Source organism: Cyanistes caeruleus, chromosome 7 (genome assembly GCF_971803275.1).
Source record: "Cyanistes caeruleus chromosome 7, bCyaCae1.hap1.1, whole genome shotgun sequence".
NCBI lineage: Eukaryota > Metazoa > Chordata > Aves > Passeriformes > Paridae > Cyanistes > Cyanistes caeruleus.
Genome location: NC_141707.1, coordinates 14665388 through 14680852, shown reverse-complemented (window position 1 = coordinate 14680852; position 15465 = coordinate 14665388). Strand labels below are relative to the sequence as shown.

The following is a 15465-nucleotide window of genomic DNA, read 5'->3' as shown; positions in this document are numbered from 1 at the left end:
CTCACTTCTCAAGATACTGAGGTGCCTTCATGGAATTGGTAAGAATGATGACCTTGATATAGCCTAGGTAGCTTCAGATAAACCAGTCATCTCTTTCCACTTAGATTTAAGTGGAACAAGACATGCAATTAGATTCCTATTAGAGATTCCTATTAGATAGAGACATTGCTTGATGAGCCACTTTTATTAACTTAAAAGGATAGAGCTAAGAGCTTTACAAATTTGTAATGAAATACTTACCATCCAGAGATGGCAGAGTATACAACAGTGAGATTTGTTTTTCTTAAAAAATCCCAACAGAAAAAACTAACTTGGAAAATAAAACTCATTATCAGTGGTGAAAATACTACTTCGTTTGGTTTTAGTAACCCTGTAATTAAAAGCCACAGTTATGGAAACTTTTAAAAAAGAAAGTAACAAAGGCACATGAATTTACAGCTTTGTTAAGGAATTCAGTTTCAACCTTACAAAGCTTTTTTTTTAATTGAGAGTCCCTCTTCTGAAAAGCCTTAAAGCTGCATTAGTGGTAGATTGTGCAACTAGTACCAACGACTTGCTTTGGGTTCTCTATTTATTTGCATCTGAGTGGTGCCTTAGTATAATTGTTAATGCAAACATCTCCATCCTTTCATTAACCACTATTTCTGAAATTTATTAGGTAAAACATCAGTGACTTGCACTGACATGATTTGACATAACTGTAGTAGGGTAGAACTGCTGCATAAGCTTAAATCTGCAGATAAAAGTCAGGTTTTATGTATTTTACCCAAACCAATCCTTAAGTATCATGGTTATCAACTGTATCTTAATAACATTAAGCAGTAACAGTAAATTTATTCAAGTACAGTTCAGTAACTGAGTAAATGAGCCTTTGGCATTCTGAAACAAGCATTTATTTTCTGACATGACAAAATATACCTCAGACTTTGAGGGACCATACAGTACAATCATTCTGTACTGGACCAATTGAAAGCACCTTCATTAAGCTCTGCAGCTGCATAGGTCTGTGCAAGATAACACTAATTTTCTCTCTCCAGTTTCCTCCCCCTATGCCACCTGGAGAGGATCTCTGTCTTTCTCAGACACAATGATGTTGATTTTGTTCTGTAGGTGAATGGCGAGTGTGTCACGCAGCTCTGACAGGAAGCCTCGCTCAGTGTTACTGTGCTCACACAGAATAACACTTATCCCATTGGCAACTGCATCCAGCACGTCATGGTGGGACATCTCTCCTGCCATTTTGAGAAAGAAATGTCACGGAGATCACTAATGGCACAGTTCAGGTAACCAGGTCTCTGCAGTGTATGGAGTATCTCAGGTGAAAGCTGTGGTGATGTGATGGACTATAGGCCAGAAGCAGAAATGCACCACCACCTGCTCAGCAGGAACATGGAACACTCCTGCTGCAGGGTCCTGATATCCCAGTATGCAGCTGAGTCAAACCACAGAAATTCCTTGCCATCTTTGAATAGTTGTAAATTCTGCCCATCGGGCAGAAAATAAAAAAACTCAGAGTGGTCTGTAAGAGGATGGAGGAAAGCAGCTGGGCAGTCTGAGGGTCAGCTCTGCAGGACTGCACATAATGGGGAGAAGGGGCAGTGATTCCTACAGAATGCATGGCATTTGTTTGTTTTTGTCTCAAATGACTTTTTTTATAAAATTAATGAAACAGCAGTCTGTTACCTGTAAGATAGAGGTCAGCTTCTGTTCCCTTCAGGACACTGCTCCCTGAACCAGCACACAGAGCAGCTTTCTTCACTGGTGATTCTGCAGGATACAAGGTGCCACAGTTAAACTTCTCTTTTTTTCAACTCTCATGTGTGTATTGCTTGTAACTGTTTCGGTTAACTACTACCTTGATTCTAGAGTAAATGTAAATTTGTTGAAGGAAGAGACACATCTGTCAGTTTGAAAGAGTCATAGGCCTATTACACCTCTGACAATACAGCAAAATCCTCTGTGATAGGTGGATTTTTTTCAAGGGGCAGGAAACTTCGCAGAAAACTCCAGCACAGAGGCTGGCTGCTGGTAACCTTTCTCCTAGTGAAGTGTTAGTTAGTTTTCTGAACTCTTTAATAGGCCCCTACTCTTTCCAGGACTCTTGTGTTCCACCAACATTAGTTTCCCAGCTAATGATGCCACTAAGGCAGCATTTTGCCTCTGAGATATACTGGTTCCTAACTTCTAGCACTTAGAAGGCCAGTCTTAAAGCAAAAGCTGAAAGCCACTCCATGCCAATAAAAATTGTCCATTTGCTGTGATTGCTAATTCCAAGCTATTACATATATGACAGTGACATGAATTTTAATTCTTCATATACATTGCATTCACTAAGGAGAGGGGACATACAACACAGGGAATTTTCAAAATCTGTTAAGGTTTTACAGTATGTTGCCTTGCAATTACTGTTGATTTAAGTGGAGTTACACCACTTCGATTCCATACCATAAAAAGGCTTTGAAGTAGTTTGGGGATTTTTACTGCAATTGTCAGTCCAATAAGATTTCTGCCTCCTAAGTTACAAAGGGCTCTCAACAAATTTACTTCCACAAATTCTACTAGCTGTGCTCCTTGGACATTAGGATAAGTAGCTGGGATAAGAGGATGTGTACCCCACATCTTACTAATGACCCCACTGTTGGAGGTAGTTCACCTTTATTTTATCTTTGACACGGTTCTGTGTTCATAATGATACCATAAAGTGTCTTACTCTAAGTGCTCTGAATTCTAACATTCAGTCAGAAAAGGGAGCACACAATGAAACAGTACACCTTTGTGCCCGATATCCTGGTCAGGAAAAAAAATCTTAGTCATTATATAAATTACAAAAAATGGTATCTTTCATTCAACTTGTGCTGTCCCTTCTTCACTACATCAACCAGCGTAATATAGAAACCCATTAAAACACACATGAGATTCTTTTCATATGCCTGTAAATTCTAAGATGCTGTTTCTTAACAGCGCTTCCTAGTTCTTGCAAGTAAACCTGTTAAAGGCAGCAGTGTTTCCCAGTGTCCTGCAGACACTCATGCTCCCTGTGTTCCTGCAGTGCCAGTCCTAGCAGGAGTCTGGCTTGCTGGCCCATTTACCGAGTGTCCTGCCTGCTCCCACGGCTACGCGGACATGGGGGAGCTGCAGGTGACCTTTGATACGCTCGATTATGTCTGACAAGGAGACCGGCTCGCTCAGGGTGCACAGGCGTCCCATTCCTGTATGGGGAAGAAGAGGCTGAAAAAAAAAAATTAAAATTACTGTTAAAAAGCTGATTCCAGATGCTTGCATTGCTTTCCACACCATAACAGGATGAATATATTGGGCTTGCAGGAACATCACTGAACTTTATAAAAATGTATGTATGTGATGTTCTCAAATTTAGCATATGAACTACACCAGCTATTGGAGCTGATTCAAGAATTGGTACAGACCACATGGTTTCATTGCTTTGGAAAACGTGTGTGGCTTCAAATCTTCATAGGCCAGTATTTCAGAGCACTGGAAAGCTGAGTACTGCATTTCAGTGTTTAGGGTACTCAGCTCACACAAGTAATACATTCACAGGAAGTAATTTTGTGATTTTGTTACCTTTTGTAGTAAGAGAATCTCAGTCTTGTGATAAAGAAGGCTGTTCTGGGACAATAATGCCACCACCTCCGGCAGGGCTTTCTGAGAGCAGTTCAAACTGACTCGTGTTTGCTCCTCACCTTCAACCCTGAGGAAAGACATGCCTGGTGCTTGTTAAGAAGCCAGATAAAATTTTGGCATTGTAACTGTTATATTACAGCATCATAATTATTAATTTTGGCATTATCATTATTATTATATCTTTGAAGAAACAAATATGGCAATTTAACTCAACTGTCATTAAATTTCCTGTTAATACTCTTCTTTAACACTCCTCATCTATGTGATGCTAGATTTGAGTTGCTATTACCATTCAGCATGACACAGGTTGACCAGAAAGGAACAATTATTCCTTAAGTTTCTTGTTCTGTTGCTGAAAAATACAGCAGCAATGCACAGAGGAACAAAATTATTAGAACAGTAAAATACAGCAACTTATTGTTTCAAACAACAGAAAGAATACAACATTAAGAGAGAGGAGCAGATACCTAGCTGGAAGAGTAGTGAGACAAGAGATCTCTGGGATGTCTTTGATTTTGGACAGCACTGCATCCAGATGCTCAGCATCTACACAGAACTCAACCCGGTGAGTGCCCTCAGTTGGAGAGTTCGGCGCAGTTGATGGATGCAGTGGGACAGAAGTACAGGCACCTGAGAGAACAGTAAAAGATTGCTGGTTTATAAAGCAGGGTAAGTATCCTAACAGTGATTTAGCACCTAATTTAAAGAGATGTGGCACAAATATAAAAATTTTGCACTCAAATCCTTTTTCTCTGACCAGAGCTGTGAGGTTTTTATTCTCCTGTCTCCATTAGGCACAGTCTATTTTAAGTCCAGAGAAGCTGATGGATGCTTATTATTTGCCAACTTTAACACCATCAGTTTTATTCTAATGATTGTACAAAACCAGAAGAAGTTTCTGGTTTGTATGACAGGCTGGAAAAGACATTTGTGAATCATAATACAGGATAAAAATCTAAAATAATTTCACATAGCTTAAATACTTTGCAAACACTGAGATCTTGTACTTTATACATTAAAGGTGGTGACTTAAAGTCAGTGGGTCTCAGTGTTGCAACCACAGTGAACAAAAAATATGCTCCACCAGTTCCAGATAGATCCAGTAGTAGAGTCATGCACCTGAAAATACCCTCTTGTATTTGTTACCTGGTATACATCACCAAGATAAATTTCCTGAAATGTATTTAAGGTTACTATAAAAAATTAGGAAAAATAGAAACAGTCCTCAAATCACACCTGTAAAAGCTAGAAGGCAAATGATGAAAGATCCCACCTAAAATAGTATACATCTTTAATAATTTTAACTTGTTTGTTCTTAACAGAATCTCACCGAGTCCCTTTGTTAGCCAGTTATTAACTCCGTGAGGTATGGCATCATACGCCGTATGAGGAGAATAAATCCCGATTCTGTTCTCCAGGGCTCGGACCACCAGCCGTTCCTTCCAGGTTTTCCATGTCACTCGCTTGAGAGGTGTGAATATAGGAGGGTGGTAAGAAAGAACGAGGTCTGCTTTCTTCTGCACTGCCTCTTCCATCACCTCTTCAGTGAGGTCGTTAGTGAGGAAAAGGGTGTTCACGGTGTGGGGAGGACTTGGTTCCACCAGCAATCCCACATTGTCCCAGCTTTCAGCCAGAGCGGGGTTTGCGAAGTCGTTCAGGGCAGAAACGAGTTCCCGGAGGTTCATGAGGGCGCGTACGGGCTGGCGGCCCAAGGCACGGACGCGGAGCAGCGGCGGGGCAGGCAGCGGCATGCGGGGATCTGTGAGGGGCAAACACAGGGCGCCGTGAGCCTCGGGAACCCATCGGCCAAACAGCAGCCACGACCGCTCGGGCTGCGGAGGCTGCCCCACTGCCGGTCAGTGCGCCCGCCCATCCCCGGTACCAGCCGGTACCGAGAGCCCTCCCCGCCCTGGGGCTCCCGCCCCGCACACACCGCCCCGTGCCCTGCACCAAACGCGCGGAGCTCGAGCTTCATTCCCCTTCCCGCGGCACATCCGACCCGCGGAGCCCGGCCGCACAGGCGTTCGCTCCTCGCGGTGGGGAGCGACCGGGGCCGGCGGCCTCGGGGCACGGCCGGGCCGGCACCGCGCTCACCTCCCGCCCGAGCAGGGCCGGCGCTGCGGGGCGGGGCCTGCGCTCGGCCCCGCCTCTTCCGCCGCGCTCAGCGGGGCTGGGCGGCCCCTCGGTGGTGCCGGCAGCGAGCTGAGGGCCGCGGGAGAGCAGCCGCTTCTCCGGCGCGGGGCTGGGTCTATATCAGCCCCGGCAGGTTCCAGCGCTGTCCGAGCGCGGCGGGCGGGCGGGCGGTGCCGCCGGGCAGGGGCTCGGCGCTGGAGGAGCCGGGCGGCGAGCGGAGCCCACATGCTGTACGCGGTATTTCAGTGGCGGTACCGCGGGCAGGGAGGGAGCTCCGGCTGCCGTGGGTGAGGGGGGGCCGGGGGCCGGTAGGCTGAGGTGGGGACACGGGGCTGGCGCTTCCCTGGGCTCTGCAGGGCTTCACCGGCGAGGGCGGGTGTGTAGAGGAGATAATAGCGCGTAAATCTGTCGGCTTCTACGCAGCCGCGGTTTTGTTACCGTCACTCTAAGCGCTTGATTTGAAAGTATTTCAAAGGTTTAAAACGTCTGTTCCTGGGCTCGGGTGCAGGTACCTGTCTGTTGCAGGCACTCACAGCTGTCACGAGTTGGCCCCAAATCACACTTCTGTTAGGTACTGGCAAGTGGCTTTTACCTATGAATTTCTGCCATCTACTATTCTAGTAAATGCCATAGTATTTGCAAAAACTGATTGCTTAGTATAAATTTTCATCCTAGGAAAGAGTGCTTTTTGCCCTCTTCCCTTTTCTCTAAGTGGTCTTTTTTCTACTAATTTCTCATTCTTTATGTAGTAGTTGCTTAATGCAAAAAATTAACCACAGAGTCACTGGAATGGCACCGTAGAACCGTGTGGCGTAAAAGTGTGTAATCAACACATATTTTAGGATTAAAAACAAATGGAGATTGGCAAAAAAAAAAATGCAACAGATTTCATATGTTGTCTTTGCAGGAAATCGCTGTATCGAAGGCTACCTCGGGTTTTTTTGATAAGCAGGCATGGTAAGAATAAAAGCAGATTTTATATATTTTTGTTTTCTGAAATGGTCATCTCTTGGAAAGCAAATAGCTGCTCTCCATCTCAAAGGATTACATGTTTTACTCTGATGCTGTGAGGAATTTGTCATTAGAAGTTCAGGGTTTTCATTTAAAATTTATAAAAAGATACTGTGAAAAGGAAAGCAGGTTGATTTATATCAGTCTAAAACATAATTATTCTTTCACTTTAGAGATCCCAGATTTTAATTCTTTTTTGGCATGTATTTGATAATCTAGTTTGGTTTCTTTTGCCAAAGAAGCATTAGTCTAGTTGCAAAAACATACCTCTTCTTCAGCATATGCAAACCTCTGCACTCACAGGCTTTTAAAAGTTTAACAATTCAAGAAATAGAGATAAAACTGTTTTAAATATTTTTAAATGTCTTAAACTGTTCATACACCTTCTAGCATCTTCATGGACATTGTGGGCAACTGTCTCCTTGTACACTTTTGGAGCAGTATGTCAGTATCAACATGATGCTGATTTTTATTAGTTTTGCAGTTATCCCTACAGTAATTGGTTTTGCGTAGTTTAGCACTTCCCATAGAAGCACTGTGACATATTTTCCATGTAGAGATAAATTTGCTTAAGTCACTGGGTAACTGATTTTAAATTTTATGAAGGTAACTTATAAATTCTTAAGAAAAGTAAATTAATTTGTAGATTTACTTGTCTGTGAAGCACATTATATATGCTGCCATTCAGAATTAGCCTTATCAATCAAAAGGCATCAGCTGCTCCTCTGTAAAGCAGTGAGGTGTGTGCACCATCTAAAATAGATATAACCTTGATTCTTCACCTTTACATTCAAATGACTGAGTAGGTCCTGTTTGCAAATGAATAATGAATACTGGAGTGTAACAGCATATGCAGCATTACCATGGCAAACTGGATTTGTCCTAAAACTAAATGAAACTGAGTGCTTTCTGGTGATTGTTCTGGAAATGTGGCTGGTTCATGACAGTAGCTTTGCTTATGGCCAAATGTTGAAACAGTGATTATATGCAGTGCAAACTTGCTTTTGTTCTTGGTGGGGCTGGGAAATAAAACAGAGTCTGTGAATATTTTATTGCTGATTTAGTTATTGTTTTCTGCCTTTTTCTCAGGCTGTCACGCTGCATACTGATGTGGGAGATATTAAAATTGAACTGTTCTGTGAGCGTACTCCAAAGACTTGTGAAGTAAGTCAAGTACCAGGAGTAGGATTGCCTAGTGGTGAAACAAAGTACTAGGAACAGTGCAGACTGTGAAGGAGGTGAAGTGGCTTTTGCAATTTCACCTTTTCTTGTAATGAATACCAACATTTTAAACTGGTGCAGTGTCTGTTCCACTCATAGAACTTGTGCACTCTGTCATACTGCCTAGAGTTTGATGCCTGTTTCTCATTTGATAAGGTTTATTTAAGGGCTCCTTCTCTTGAAGTTCCAGCATCTCCCAAAGTGTCCTTTAAGGGGCAATACAGCACCTAGCATGGGATTCCCAAATTTCCATGGGTTTACTCATATCCTCAGAGACTCGATTTTAGTTTAAAAGAGTGAGACTCACTCAGTTTGTCAGAGACCCAAATTTGGAATTTTTGCAATAAACTGAAATTGAAATAAATTTAATTTATTTTGATGAAAAAGCTGAGGCATTAAGTTATTGATTACAAAATTACATGTGTAAAATAAAATTGCTGAATGAGAATGATACTTGAGAGGATGTCTTATGCTTCTTGTTTGTTCCTCAAGCCAGAGAACCTTGCACTGAAAGCTTTTTATTCTTTGTGTGTGTGACACTATGAAATGAGTTTATTAGATACGATTTGTTTATGACTATGCTGCATACTCTGTGGAATTCACATGGTCACAAAGCAAAGCAGACGTTAAAGCATTTTTCTTGCCAATGCTGTCATTTTAGTAAGATAATACTGGTTTTCTGTTGTTGTTAATAAGGTTTGTTTGATTTTTGTAGAATTTCCTGGCTCTTTGTGCTAGTAACTACTACAATGGATGCGTATTTCACCGAAATATAAAGGGCTTCATGGTTCAGACAGGAGATCCATTAGGTAAATTCTTCTGCCTGGGTCTTTCTATGGAAAAAATACACATAAAAATAAAATGTAAGGAAATGAAAAGGAATTATAGGTATTAAAACCAAAATGTAAGTAAAGTGAAAATGTAAGAGTTATTGTATTGTTGATAAGAGGTTTTTATGATTAGTTTTCTGTGGTGGGCTTACAGAAGTGCAGGTGTTATCCCAGTTTAAAGTAATCATGGGTTCTACAAACTTGAGTTTGACCAGCTGTTTGCACTAAATACAGTGGTTCTGTTGACTTAAGTAGCAGCAGCTGCTTCTGTGCTTTGTGTGGGTTCTGCCTGAAAGGCTGCATCTAAAGCATTTGGGGAAAATGTCCCAGGTGTCAGCTGTTAGGGAGAAAAGCTGATTCAGTTGTGTCTGTTCCTACTCATACTGAATTTAATTTGAGGATACCTCAGTGTTTTGTTCTGCTACTTAATAGGTTCCTTATTTGGAATCATCTCTCAGGGCAGTGTCAATAACCTGCCTCAAGCTAATTGCAGGCTGTCTAGGGTCTTTGTTGCAAAATGTTGTAACAGAACATAATTCTGGATTTTTTCAGTCTGAAAATCCAGTAATTTCTACTGTTGTGCTTCTTTGTCAGGCACTGGGAAAGGAGGCAACAGCATCTGGGGCAAGAAGTTTGAAGATGAATTCAGTGAATATCTAAAGGTATTTCTGTGCTCTCAATATGCACTTATGTTTTCATCTGAATTTTCTCTACAAAAATTTTCTCTTGGTTGGAGAACAATAGCTTATTATTAAAATAGCAACAGGAATTTCTGTGCTTGGCAAATTAGGTTTGAGGGTTTTCATCACCGAAAACAGAACTAAAAAGAATTTCTGATGGCATTTCTCATGCACTGAAGGCAAAGAAGTAATTGTTCACTGTAAGACCCATTTTGAGGAGCTAATTACTGATTGTGATAGAATATATTAGCAACCAAGATTTATTCTTAATCATGGTATTGAGGAGGAGCTCTAAGTCATAGAGCACTTTGCACAGGTTAGTCCTGGTTTCAGAGGTGTATTCATGCTGAGGTTTTTCCTCTTGTTCAGCACAGTGTCCGTGGGGTAGTTTCCATGGCAAACAATGGTCCCAACACCAATGGATCGCAGTTCTTCATCACTTATGGCAAACAGCCACACCTGGACATGAAGTACACGGTGTTCGGAAAGTAAGTGATTCAACTGTACCTCTCTGTCAGTGTGTGTGAGGGATCTGAGTATTTCAGGGCACATGCAAATGCTTGAACTTCTGTCATGGATGCTTAATATTTCCTTTCAAAATACATTATTTGCCATGTAAAATGTTTTGGTTGTCTTATTTTGTATAATTTGCTTGCAAAGTCATTGCCTGGTGATACTTAACTATGAAGTGTTTTGAGATATCTCAACTGTGCAATTTAAATCATTATTAGAAGGCAATTTCCAGCACTTCTGTTTTTCTTGCAGAGTTATTGATGGCTTGGAGACCCTGGATGAGCTGGAGAAGCTGCCTGTGAATGAGAAAACCTATCGACCTCTTAATGATGTTCGCATTAAAGACATTACAATTCATGCCAACCCTTTTGCTCTGTAGCCACAGAATGCCTCAACACATTCTTCAGAGACTGGTCAGATCATTCCCAAATCATGGGGTTTAAAGAGCCATCAAGAAGGGTTATTTCTGCTGGATTATATATTTGCTCATTGAATGCAGAATTTTCAGGAGCTGTGACATTGTTTGGGGAGTTGTCACAGAGAAGTCTTGCACTTCAGAAGCCAGGTTTTCCAATGTATCTTCCAGCATTTTGATTTTTAAACACTGTTTTTTATACTTGTAAAATAAAAAAAAAAACCTTTATTTTTTTCCCTAATCTTTGGTTTTTGCATTATCTGAGTGATGTTATGTTAAAGCAATATCCTTTGCTATAACTTCATGCTACCAGCTTTGTGAAACTTTCTTGTAGTGTCTTTTTCTTTACTCAGTTTTCTCAAAAGAGTAAAGTAAGATACGCAATTTTTTCCCCTAGGTGAGAACAGTGTCATAGATAGATGAAACCTTTCCCTCCCAGAAGATTAAAGAACATATTTAGAGGAGTGTTTGCTGTTGTGCTGCTGAGTTGGAATGATAACCTCTTCAGCCTCCCCAAAAGGTAGATGAGAATAATTTCTTCTGCTTCTGGTACAACACTATTGCTATGAAAGAGTAAGTGTTTCTGTCCTTACATAGCTGTTTATTCAAACTAGGTAACATGGAAAACTGTAACTTGTTTTTCATCACTTTTTTGCACAAAGACTTGGGGGTAAACACAACAAAGAGCACTGCCAAAAAGGCTTTGGTCACATAATGTTGAACAGATAAGAGAGGTATTTTGGACTTCTTCCCCCAGTCCTCTTTCCACTCAGTGAGCATCCCTTAGCAAAGCCCGTTCTTATATGTATACATATACACACACACACATTATATATACACACACACACATCATATATACGCACTCATATATGCACATATACACACATACATATACATACACACATACATATATATATATGCTTTGTAATCCTTGGGAGGCTTAAGGTCCAGCTGACTTGCAGTCTGCTTCAGACCATTATTTCCCCTTTTGAGAGTTGGCCTCTTAAAATAATGGGAGCTCATTTGCAAGAGAAAGGCAAAGGTATGCCAGGTACAGATTACTGAGGTGTTAATAAGAGTTGATCAATACCTTGCTTGAGGATACAAAGTTTCTGTATTCTTCATGGAATGTTGTTTTAAGCCCCCAGCCCTTGTTCCAGACTTAACATATTTTAGTGTAATACATCCATGTTACATGCATGAGGAATGACATACTGGGAAGTTTCCTACAGTGCAAAGGAACTGTAAATAACTAATAATTTAAAATTGCACTGAACTGGAAACAATTTTAGGTCTTTTTTTTTTTTCTTTTTTTTTTTTTCCCCAGAAAAAAAAGGCTGTTACATAGGAAACATGAAATATGGCAGCACCAAGTATTTTGCTCTCTGGAGGATACACATTAAATGTAGATTTATTTTTTTTTCCCTTACGTTGTGTATTGAAAGGAGAGTGGTCCTATTGGGACAAAATTACAAACAAACTTTTCAAAATTGTATTCCTTCTGTTTTCTTGGACTTGGTCTAAGCTGGAGAGCAGCGGGCAGGAAGAAAATAATGGTGCATGAACTTCGAACAGTGACAAACTCCTCCATATGGGAAGCTGATTCCAGAGGACCACTAACCACGTCCAGGGCAGTACAGAGACGACAAACAGCCTCGCCAGCAGGGTAAGAAATGAACAATTTCCCAACTCGGAGTCCCTGCCGCCCCCCACGATCCCCCGCCCCCCCTCAGGCCGCCATGTTCTCTGTGCGCCTGCTCGGGCGGGCAGAAAATGGCCTCGCCCGCTGTGCCGGGGCCAGAGCCTTTCCCGGAGCCCCCGCTTGGGCCCATCGCGGAGCCTCTCGCCGGGGCTGACATTCGGGGCCCGCGGACATTCGGGGCCGGGCCCGCGTCCCCTTCGCTCCGCCCGCCGGGGGCGTCCCGGGGCCGGCAGCGCCCGCCGACCTCCGGCCTGAGGCGCTGCATTCGGCTTGGGGCTGAAACGGGAGTAAAAGACGGGTGGGTAGTGAGTTAGGCCGCTTTTCCTCATGGGGCGCTAGCTAACTAACTAACTAACTGTGGGCTAACCCGAGTTCTGTCGTCTCCCATGGAAAAGTTTAATTGAAATCTTAATATTTGCCCTTGTTCAGCACACAAAAGCCTTTCTTCTTCCTAAAATAATGCAGCAGTGGGGCCCGAGTAGCTTGGCAGGAGTGTCGCAGCCACGGTATGTCTTTAAAAGGCTTTTTTTAAGGAGAAGGTTACAAGTTTAAGTTCCCCTATCAAAAATACTTAACTTGAAAAAAACTCTTGAATTAAAAAATTCTTGAATTAAAAAAATAACTTCAAAGGAGGAGCAGAGAAAAAAGCCAAAACCTGGGATGTTGAGGAAAAAAATCTTCATTATAGTTTAAATTTGGTAATTAATGGCCTTGAAAATTAATTGTCTGTGATATGTAATTCAAAGAGTAAAATATCTACATTACACTTGGGTAATTTCAGTCAAACTAAGGGTGCTGGCAGGGATAGAAGACCACTTTGCAGAAGGTGCAGCAATGCCAAGAAGAGAAAGGGGACACCATTCAGAAGTGCACAGGAGAAAATGTGCTGCAACCATCTTTCTGAAACTCCTGCCAGGTCAATAACTTCTGAGCTTCTGGTATCAGCAGGCATGTTTTAACAATTTATTATTCTGATCAGGTCATGGGATGCCAGATTAATTTTTGAGTTAAAGGTATTTCAAGAAAGATGTCTTGCAGCTTTAAACAAAAAGCTGCTTTCACAGAATTATTTTAGTTACATTTACTGGATCTTTCTTTTGTAGCAATGATTCAGAAACCAGTTCTGTGAATGAAAGAGGCTGTTGTCAATGACAGTTTTGAAGTTCGCAGTCACAAGTCCAAGGAAGGATGTGACACTGTGCATCCGAGGAGCTCAGATCCGAGGGATCTGGTCTGAAGTGACAGCTGGTGGCAGAAGGAAATACAAGACACTTTATAATACAGTAATTCTAAACCTCCACAGGTGATAGGACCAATTTTAATTTAGTTTGTTTTCTTATTTTAAGAAGGTAGATTCTCATCTCACGGTAGTAATTGAGTGTTGGGCCTGTGGAATTCCATGGCTAACAGAAGTTTATTCCTTTAGCTCATATTAGTAGCTGACTGTTTTTTGCTAGGATTCCATCTCCTTTGGTAAAAATGTATAATTTTTATTGTATATGCTTGTGATACCACAGAACATGGTCCTGCTATTTGTTCACTGAATATATTTGAGCAGATTAATGAACACTAACCATTAATTGGAGCATTTAAAATACGGGCATCACTTTCATGCCTTCAGAATTTATATTATGTCAAGCATTTGCTTAACCCCTACTCTAAAATCCAAGGACAGGCTTTTAAACTAGATTTTTACTAAGTGTCACTGAAATAGCAAGGGGGTCATGCCAGACTGACTTTTTCAAGTATCATTGACAAATCTGTAGAATTAAATATGGATGATGTCTTCCCACTAGCAGGGTGGGTTTTCTGATTTTTGTTATACTGTTAAAAAACCCAAAGATTGGAGTTGTAAGTTAAGATCTTAAGCCACGGCAGTGTAAAGTAGCTTCTTGCCAAATACTCATGTAAGTTATTTAATGTTGATTGCTTAAGATGGCTATTTTAATTTGTACACAAGACTATTTAAAAATACATATGTGTACAGTGTATTCTCATGGAATGCTACCTTGGAGCAGCACTATTTCCTGTGCGTTACTGTGAACTTTAGAATGATGCAGCATCTGTTATGCTCCTCAGGTGTGTGGGAAGATTCTGGAGAGGCAGGAACTCAGGGCAATGATTTATGCAAGAACTTCAGCTGCCTTCCTCCATGGTGCCAAACCGAAAAGAGATTGAGGCACAAAGGAACGGTATGAACAGAACATTTTTACACACTGCTTTCAGTCAACGTTTTGGCAGCAGCTTGGTGTGAAGGATCACTCTCTTAACATTTGCAGTTTACAAGCCATGCTAGTAACAGATGTTGCTTCATCTGTCACCATCAGCAAATTCAAATACCTCAACTTTGTCATCTTGACAATATTGCTGAAACTTGACATTAATCAACAAAGTAAAAAAAAAAAAAGTAGGGTCAAGAGTAAAAAAACTCAAGGGATAAAATCCAGTACACTCTACCTTACTTTAGGAAACAGATTAATACAGTCTCTTTTTTCCTTAATGTGGAACTTATTATTGGTTGCAGGGTACAGTGAAAAATAGTTCTTGATAACTTCCTCTCTCTGGCTTTCCCTTCAGAGCCATAGCAAGGAACTGGGGCCTTTGCCATATCACATGATAAGAAAAGCAGGTAATTATATTTTTATGTACCTGGACATCTATAGTTTAATTTAAATGTTTTCAGATTAGGTTTAAGGCCCGTCATCTCTTTGAGAAGCTCACTGCTCTGGTAGAGTATTCCCAGATCACTTCCCAAGCTGCAAACACACATGTTGGTAAACTACTGAAGGGCCAAAACAGATTATTTTGAGTAACAAAAACAGTCTAAAGGAAATGAAAATTTTTCTGTCAAGGACAGCTGGATTGGGATGAACAAAATGCTGGTGACAGGTACTTATCAACCTCCTGTAAGCCACTGAAGCTAAGATGTGACAAGGAAAATGCTTTTGAGGTGAGAAGCTTTAAGCATAATTTTAAGATACTATTTCATTGTTTATTTTATTTTCATGAAGGAATTCAGGAATTCAATTTTCATGAATCATGCCGGGATTCTGACTGTAAGAATCTCTTTGACCTGCTTCAGAAGATGCTGGATTATATCCCAAACAAGCACTGCTCTTACTGTGCAGCACTTTCCTTTCTTCTCTCCACTGAAAGGTAGAAAGAGGGCACAGGCTCCTGCAGCTAAGCAGGCTGAGTCACACAGACCAAAGAAATTTAAACAGTGCTGACTTTTGATTTGGTTATAAGTGCCTTATTTTCTAGTATGACTTCTTGGATACTTACCCCAATATTGACATAAAATTTACTTACAGATGA

General features: G+C 41.2%; 2 protein-coding genes across 7 annotated transcripts; one reads left to right on the top strand and one right to left on the bottom strand.

Annotated features, from left to right (window-relative positions):
* Positions 1 to 870: 870 nt before the first annotated feature.
* Positions 871 to 5865, bottom strand: NIF3L1 (NGG1 interacting factor 3 like 1). 3 transcript variants are annotated; one of them, XM_086897221.1, is made up of 7 exons: positions 5737 to 5865; positions 4973 to 5401; positions 4110 to 4272; positions 3583 to 3709; positions 3090 to 3228; positions 1684 to 1767; positions 871 to 1232 (listed from the first exon to the last, which is right to left on the bottom strand). In XM_086897221.1, the coding sequence occupies exons 2-7, from the start codon at positions 5391 to 5393 to the stop codon at positions 1048 to 1050; spliced, it is 1119 nt and encodes a 372-aa protein (XP_086753347.1). In that variant the 5' UTR covers positions 5394 to 5401; positions 5737 to 5865; the 3' UTR covers positions 871 to 1047. The 3 variants fall into 3 exon arrangements, with proteins under 3 accessions (XP_086753347.1, XP_086753346.1, XP_086753348.1); XM_086897220.1 differs by having other exon boundaries at positions 5576 to 5761; XM_086897222.1 differs by having other exon boundaries at positions 5642 to 5745.
* On the top strand, positions 5803 to 14837 carry PPIL3 (peptidylprolyl isomerase like 3). Of its 4 annotated transcripts, XR_015289111.1 has the most exons (11): positions 5859 to 6005; positions 6683 to 6732; positions 7876 to 7950; positions 8723 to 8816; positions 9432 to 9499; positions 9887 to 10005; positions 10283 to 10595; positions 10843 to 10965; positions 11971 to 12111; positions 13251 to 13450; positions 14227 to 14837. XR_015289111.1 is itself a non-coding variant. In XM_086897291.1 (7 exons), exons 2-7 carry the CDS (start codon positions 6730 to 6732, stop codon positions 10407 to 10409), a joined length of 486 nt encoding a protein of 161 aa, XP_086753417.1. In that variant the 5' UTR covers positions 5803 to 5888; positions 6683 to 6729; the 3' UTR covers positions 10410 to 10686. The 4 variants fall into 4 exon arrangements, 3 of the variants coding, with proteins under 3 accessions (XP_086753417.1, XP_086753416.1, XP_086753418.1); XM_086897291.1 differs by lacking the exons at positions 10843 to 10965; positions 11971 to 12111; positions 13251 to 13450; positions 14227 to 14837 and having other exon boundaries at positions 5803 to 5888; positions 10283 to 10686; XM_086897290.1 differs by lacking the exons at positions 10843 to 10965; positions 11971 to 12111; positions 13251 to 13450; positions 14227 to 14837 and having other exon boundaries at positions 5836 to 6005; positions 10283 to 10686.
* The last annotated feature ends 628 nt before the right edge of the window (positions 14838 to 15465 follow it).